This window comes from Lycium barbarum, chromosome 5, assembly GCF_019175385.1.
Source record: "Lycium barbarum isolate Lr01 chromosome 5, ASM1917538v2, whole genome shotgun sequence".
Taxonomy (NCBI): Eukaryota; Viridiplantae; Streptophyta; class Magnoliopsida; order Solanales; family Solanaceae; genus Lycium; species Lycium barbarum.
The window spans coordinates 140,298,583-140,306,662 of NC_083341.1; the positions used below are offsets into that span (position 1 = coordinate 140,298,583).

Genomic DNA, 8,080 nt, shown 5'->3' on the forward strand with positions numbered 1-8,080 from the left:
GAAGATAAATTTATTTTCTTTAAAAAGTATGTAAAGGAAGTAACAAACTTGAAGAAGAATTGATGTATAATCAATTTTTGAGAAAAGGCCATAAATAGTCCCTTATCTATGGGAGTAGGTCTAAAATGGCCCCTTAACTATATACTTACCGGTTTTAGTCCTTTGACTATTCAAAAACTTATCAAATTTGATCTCCGTCTATTTTTTATACAAACAGCGTACAAACCCATAAAACTCCATGAGATTAATGTTAAACCATTCCTCAAACCTGTCTCTCTCTCTCTCCCCGCCTCTTTTTCCTCAAGTTTCTCTTGTTAAAAAAAAAAAAAAAGAGCATTCTAGCACTGGTGTCGCTCTCGAGTCTCTGAATTCGAAAAGATAAACTCAGGCACACAATTTCTGTAACCATTCTTTTCAAACACTACTAAAAAACTGGCAAAAATCAACAGATTCCGTCGGTTTTTTCAATAATTTTTTTTAAATCTTCTTTTTAAAGAAACCGACAGACTGCGTGGGTTATTTTTTGAGCAAAAATGCTCGAAAAAAATATAATTATTTTCTAAAATAAACCGATGGAGTCTGTCGATTTTTTGTTTTTATTTTTATTTTTTTTTATAAAAAAAACCGACGGAGTCCATCGGTTTTTAGAGCGAAAAAACAGTATAAATTAAATCAATGTAAGTATATGAACAAAGAATATTAGTGGTCTAGTGGTAAAGCCCTTTAATGCCAAGGAACATACCCGGGTTCGATTCCAAGTTCCTACATTTCATTCTTTAATTTTCAAAAAAAAAAAAAAAAAACCGACGGGAGTCTGTCGGTTTTTTCAATTTTTTTTTTTACAAAACCGACGGACTCCGTCCGAGAGAGAACTTGAGGGAAAAAGTTGAGTTTAAAGAATGAACTTGAGAAAAAAGAAGCGGGGGAGAGAGAGAGACAGGTTTGAGGAATGGTTTAACATTAATCTCACGGAGGTTTATGGGTTTGTACGCTGTTTGTATAAAAAATAGACGGAGACTAAATTTGATAAGTTTTTGAATAGTTAAAAGACTAAAACCGGTAAGTGTATAGTTAAGGGACCATTTTAGACCTACTCCCATAGATAAGGGACTATTTATGACCTTTTCTCGTCAATTTTTCGTACTTTTAACATTGTCTCCTTATTTAAAATCTTAGAAAAGATAAAAATGGAATAAAAAAGAAAATCAGATCTTCCATTTATTTTCTTCCTTCCTCTTTTGTGTTATATCTCGTTGATCTTGCCACTGATCCTTTTTCATATTTGAATATTAAAAATAACAAAAGACAGATTCTTGTGAAATATACTCCAACTAAAAATTAATATTGAAAATGACCAACAGCAGATTCTCATGAAAATTAGAAATGTTGGGATAATCCAACATAAAATTAAATCATTTAGCAGTCACATAGTCAAGTAGTACATATCAGTTCTTTAATCTTCTATATTTTCTATGATTGTAACATTTGTCTTTGTTATATATTTTTGTTGACATATGATTATGAAAAGAAAAGCTAATCTGGATTAAAGCATTACTTTGTAGTTGCACCATAGTGGAGTCCTAAAGGAGCAAATGCGTAGCATCGTCTTGCCATACTAATTCATAAAAAAAAACAATCCTCTCACTTTATTGTGCACAACACACTTGGCCATTAGGAAGATATTGTCAAGTCTTCTTTTCAGAATGTATATTGTGCATTGAGACACATGAAATTTTAAGCTTACAAAACAAATATAGTCAACGGAAGCTTAAATAAAAAGACAACTGTTGAAAAATGATAGAATAATACTTTTGCATAACTTCTTCACTAACCTCCAAAGCTCGTGCAACCGGTTTGGTGACAGCCGCTGGAGTTGGCCTGCACATCGAGGGCATATTGAGATCATTTATAACTTCGGCTCACATCCTAGTGATTAATAAAATAGATAACTGAGGAGAATTTTAAGATATTTCTTAGTAGCAGTTCATGCAAAGTCATGAGCATATAGTTCAGTGGTAGCAAACTTAAGGCCGTATATGCTTATTTGGTAGGGGCGAGAATTAAAACAGGTCTTTCAGTAAGTACCTTTTGTAGATGTTCGATTGTGTGAACTTACACTCTATGCTCTCATTTTTAAGTCAGGGCCTATCATACATATCCTACTATCGCCCCTGCTTCTCACTCAGCATATACCTTCTCATTTATCTATATTTATCTTTTTTCCTTGATTTTTTGTGGACAGTTTCTGAAACTATTTTTAGTATTAGGACTTCAGCGTACTTAAGGTACGACTAAAAAGTGCTCGTAGAATCTGATAAACCATCCTTCTTGGCTTACTGGTTAGAAGCTCTTTTTTGTTTATAGTGGTCTGAGTTCTAACCATAAATTGGACGTTCTTTTTGGCAAATAATTAACGATTCTTTACTGTTAAAAACTTGTGGTGAAGTGAGAATTGAACCCTAGACCTCTCCTAACTTAAGATTCAACCAGAAACTAATAAGCCAATACTCTTCCATTATTACAAAACCAATGATACATTTTATTTAGTGCTTCTCCTCTGTAAATATTGACACTGCTTACACCAAATGTTGCGTAACTGCTTTCACAGCGGCATGGCACCCGGAACTTCTAAATCCTAAATCCGCCTTGTATGCATATCAATAGTCAACTGAATGACAGAGTTTTTGCGTTGAAATGATATCATTTTTTTCTCCATATAACTTTCACTTAGTCGGGGCTTCAATTTGGATACCGGCATCGGTGAGAATAAAAAAAAAAAGAATGTTTTTTTCTTTTTCTTCTATGCTGTCACGATTGTACTTGTGCTTCAGGTTCAACTTTCAAGATATGATCTTCTTGCTTTATTTATTTGATTTTCAACAAATGCTAAGATTTCAATATATCCATATGTTTTGTGTTTCTCTAATGAGTTCTTCAAATCCCGACTATTTTTACTTGTAAGAAAAGTTTGGAGAAAGCAAAGAGTAATATTGTCAAATGATCTTTTATAGGTGTAATTAATTAACTTTCTTACGGGGTATGCTACACCCCATAATTCTCTTATTTTGATCTGGAGGGCGTATCGCACAAGCTTCACTTTATTTTGACACAAATATTTTATCTTTCTACTTTAATTTTATTTTAAAGTATTCCAACCATTAGCAAGTTTGAATGACAAACCATAAGCTCAGTTACTGAAGAATCTAAGAATTAGTTTTTGTGTGTGTAAACTGTGGTCATGAAGCTAAAGGTAACTTAACCTATATATTTATCTAAACCCTAAACATGGTCCTTATATTAAATAGATATTTTAGAATGAAACCCTTATAAAAGCAAAGTATCAATACATGTTACTTAATTCTCCGTCCATGCACTGAAAAGTTAAAATTAAAAAGAAGTTAAAATTAAAAAGAGAGATGACTGTAGTGTGCACAATCTTATTACATGATATGTTAATATTAATATAACAATTAAGTAGGAAGGTTACACAATTAACTTCTCATTGAGAGGACTATTCCTTAAGAAGTGTCATTTTAAAACTACAAATAGGTAGTCAATGCTTTATTTATTTGAATTATTTTGCTTTATTTTTCTTATACATTTGTTATCATTCTTTTTTTAATAAGTTTGTCTAAGACTATATATTTGTTGTTTTATTTTTTGGTACTGTAAAACATTTAACTTCTATGTCAATCAAATTACAAAAAAAAAAAAAAAAAAAAAGCGCTGGTTAATTAACTATTTATAAAGATATATTCGGGGATCATACAAAATACAACATGACGCCAGGATCATCTCCATTCATTAAAAGATAAAGATAAGGATACATTGCAGATGAAACATAGAATACCATAAAAGGCAAACTACCACTCTTTACTAAGGGCAATCTAGGTGGCTTATTTAGAAGGGACAAAGAGGATTTGATCATCTTTCAGAAAATGACAAATTGGCGTAGTTCCAGGCTTAACCTTGAGAACTAAAAAAGGCAATGCCTTAGGGTTCCAGAAAGATGCATCTTTGTGGCACACTGATACTGCTTTAACTTTTATTCCGTCAGTACCGACCATAGATACCATAAATGTTCTTGCATTTCCTGCAAAGTGACAATAATGAAGTGCATATGCGTAGTTAAGCTTGTGGCATACCATGTTATCTCCATCAGCTATCTGTTGAACTTCTTCAATTGTGTATCGTTGCGACTTTTGAGTTTCCCCTTGTACCTCAGAAGTAATCGCGACGATCTTGTTTGTCCCAAGCACAGATAACCCGAAATCTACCATAGACTCCAAAGAAGTCACACATGTTTTCTTCTCTTTATGTTTTGTTCCTGGCTCTTCACAAAGTTTGATTGTTTTCTCAATTGCTTGAGCATCTTTCGATTTGCTATCGATTGAGAAATGGTTGAGAATCTCCGAAATTTTCTCCATCGAGAAGGGAATCGATTCCACAAATTGTCGAGGCAAAAATGGTGCTTCATTGTTGTTTAGGAGAGTGGGAAAGTTGATAATGTTTCCTTTCTCCAAGTCCTTTTCTAAGAAGAAGTATTGTTTCAAAGGACGGTCTTCTTTCAGATCAGCCTCGAAACTGCTTCCTTCAGTTACTTGTTTGATCACATTCTTGTTTGTTGTAAAGTGACGAATTTCATCCTCTGTAGCAGCACGATGCCAGCTAATAGTACCATATATACTTAAACCATAGTACACTTTCTCCTTAGCGTTAGTATTATCTTGTTCTAGCTCAGGAGCAACGTCGATATCTGTAAAATCACGATTGCAATAAATTGTAGTATAAACAAATACAATAAATTATTTTAGTGATGTTTCAATTACTTTTTGCGGTCTTGACAAAAAATCTAAGCTGAGTTTCTTAATTATTCTACCTTTTCCAGTTCGATTGTGTATCAAACAATAAAGAATATACTTAGGGTGTTATTCACAAAGGTAGGAGTAAGGTCTACATATATCCAATCTTCCCAGGTCTACGAAAATGTTGATGTAGAATCACGATGGCAGTAAATTATATAAACAAATGTGAAAAATTATTTTTTGTGACGTTCAATTACTTTTTGCGATATCGACAAAAAGAACTAAGCTGAGTTTCTAAATTTGTTCTACCTTTTTAGTTCTATTGTGTACCAAACAACAAATTAAAGAATATATTTAGGCTGGTATTCAAAAAGGTGGTGATAACATTTGTGTACATCATACTCTCTCTAGACTCCATTTATAAGATTACACTGACTATTTTATTGTTGTACTTAGGCTGGTATTGTTTGCTTTGAAACTCTGTACCCTTTATATGTCTAATAAAAAATTAGTGATATATGCAGCACTGAAAACGAAGGAAGAGAAAAATGAAGCTTTGGTCCCTTTATTATGCTAACTTTGGTCTATCAGTTGTTTGAGTTTGCGTATAGGCTTAATACCTAGATAGCCCCTTAAACTTGACATGTTTTGTAAAATAGGCATATAAACTTACACAGTGACCAGATAGACACTTAAACTTGCCCAAAATGTATTTTTTAAACACATTTGTAATGCAGACCCAGCGAGTGAGGTCCAAACGCCATTTATGTGGCAAATAAATAAATAATAGCCCATGAAAGAAAATATGGTGCAAACACGTGTAAAATGTTTCCATGTAAGCAAATAATAGTCCAAAGCCAAATCATACCCCTCATTTGTTCATCCCCACGCTTTCTTCAATCACAATAACGATCAAATTTATTCCATTCTCTATCAAATTCCTTGAGTTTGAACCACATTCCTCTAATTATAAAGTCAAAACACATCCAAACCTCAACAAAGATCAAGATGAAATCATGAAAAGGTGGAAATTTCATCTTTCGATTGAGGATTGTTGCAAGTGCTGGAAAAAATTGCAGAAACATTGTTGCAAGTGCCAGAACAAAATTGGGAAATATTGCTTCATCAAATGATAGAATGACCCAGTGAAGATGCAATTGTTTTGCCATATTTAAGAATCACCTTAGGAGGACTTATAAACACAGAGTAATTCCAAATTCTTTCATATATATTTGATTGAAACATTGATTTACAACATGGATCAACTAAATAGAAATTGCATACAAAATCCATAATTCCATCCAAATTGCAGAATAACATCAAAATGACCTTATAACATTAGAAATCCAAGAACACACAGGAGAAGCAGACACTTCTTCAAACTCGCCCCTGTGCACGCTTTCTCTTCATACCCTTTTGACACGATTTGCTAAGCCCCAAAAACACCTTAGGGTTATTTGGTTTGGAGACCAAGAAGTCTTCAATAATACTTTTTCTGCGCAATGACAGAAAACTACCCCATTACCTAGTGGTCAACTTTTTGGAGATTGGAGATAATGAAAAAATAGGTGAATTAAGAGATTTAGAAGAAAGCATTTGGTATGACCGTTGAACTTTTTTGCCTTCAATGGTGTTTTCAACGATGAAGAAGAAGAGTATGTGGGGCCAGGTCTTTAATATGTTAATGGGGGTATGGGCTATATAAAGAGGGCCTTTTTATCATTATTTATTTATTCTTCTGTCTTGTCAACTTCAAGAAGCTGGGCTTCACTCGCTCAAAAGAAAATACACAACACGCTATATGCCAGGGTGGACTCAGTGTTTAAAAAATACACTTTGGACATGTTTAAGTGTTTATTTGGTCACTATGTAAGTTTATATATCTATCTTACAAAACATGCCAACTTTAAGGGGCTATCTAGGTAATTAAGCCTTGCGTATAAGTCAGTAACTTATCGAATTTATAAGTTAAAGGTATTACAGGATTTAAAACTAACAAACCGTCAAAGATTCACATGCCTGCATATATGTGCCTTTCACTTTGATTGGTTGTCCTTTAGAAATACCTTTTTAGTTGGTATATGATTTGGTCCGAGACATTTTTGCCTTTTCGGGGATATAGTAAGATTACAAAGTAACATGCAGTAAAATTATTATTTTCTTTTTAAAATGAGGTCTTAAATAATTAAGATGCACGTTCACTTGGAAAAATCATTCTCTCCATGTAATGTAAAACATAGGCAGTGAGAATTAATATAGCCGACCTCAATTTATTTTAAAATGAAGCACAATCGTTATCGTGGTTATCCCTCGAGTTGAAGACCTACCTGGTTGAGGAAGGAAATCCTTGATGACTTTGGGGATTTGAGTGTTGGGCAATTTAACTTTCCAATAAATCTCCGGAGATAGCGCTGCATGAGTACTTGCCACAAAAGCAAGCTACATATATACATGTAAAAAAAAAAAAAAGTTTCTATTAGTATGTCCCATGTATAAACAATAAGCTTTCCATTTTCGAATGGGTAAATTCCATTAAATCACCTTAATCTTTCAGAGTTGGGAAGTTATACCCCCTCAGTTTTTGAATGGGAACAATAAGATCCTTTGACTAAGAAGTCAACGGGTAAAAAAGTGTGAAAAAGTCAGAACAACCCTTTTTTAGAGGGAATATTTTTTGACGTGTATGCATATGTATTAATCGTTTAATAGATCCATGATCCATCACTAAATCACATTAATCAAGAAGGTTATCATTTCCATTCAAAGATGGATGAAGCATAATTTCCCAAACGTTAAAGATTAAGGAGATTTAGTAAAATTTTATTCACATTTAATTTGTTAAAGAGTACTATATGAGCATATAATTTATCGAGTATTAATCTTTTAAAATCACTAAATATGATAGTAATATTTTCAGAGTAAAATGATAACTAGAAAAGGAGGAAACTTATAAATAAGTTGTGAAAGATAAGACAAAAACTATATAAAAATGCTACTCACCGAGAAAATGGTGAGTGCCTGCAACTTCATTGGGAAAGTTTTGCTATGATAGATATTGTAGAAATAGCTAAGCTTGGGTGGAATCCAGAATTAGAAACTGTCCTTTATTTATAGGCATAAATGGTACGATGTACCCACTAGAGTAAATATAAATTAATTTATATTTGTATTATAAAAAATGACTTGACTATTTATAAAAAATGCCTGGATAACTTATAAATTATTGAGTAATACGTAGTGGATTATGTTGAGTGCTGGCGATAACAGACCTCTAT

At 32.9% G+C, this 8,080-nt stretch overlaps 1 protein-coding gene across 1 annotated transcript; it reads right to left on the reverse strand.

Moving 5' to 3' along the window:
• Positions 1-3,760: 3,760 nt before the first annotated feature.
• On the reverse strand, positions 3,761-7,871 carry LOC132642833 (BURP domain-containing protein 3-like). Its single transcript, XM_060359857.1, has 3 exons — positions 7,806-7,871; positions 7,133-7,244; positions 3,761-4,756 (listed from the first exon to the last, which is right to left on the reverse strand). The coding sequence occupies exons 1-3, from the start codon at positions 7,833-7,835 to the stop codon at positions 3,897-3,899; spliced, it is 1,002 nt and encodes a 333-aa protein (XP_060215840.1). The 5' UTR covers positions 7,836-7,871; the 3' UTR covers positions 3,761-3,896.
• Between the last annotated feature and the right edge of the window lie 209 nt (positions 7,872-8,080).

What these genes read in the sequence shown, in the direction of transcription:
- LOC132642833 (XM_060359857.1), bottom strand. Translation starts at nt 7,835, where the DNA reads ATGAAGTTGCAGGCACTCACCATTTTCTCG. An exon ending in AGGCACTCACCATTTTCTCG is followed by an intron (nt 7,245 to 7,805) that starts GTGAGTAGCATT and finishes GTATATATGTAG; the next exon opens with CTTGCTTTTGTGGCAAGTAC. An exon ending in GGATTTCCTTCCTCAACCAG is followed by an intron (nt 4,757 to 7,132) that starts GTAGGTCTTCAA and finishes GTGATTTTACAG; the next exon opens with ATATCGACGTTGCTCCTGAG.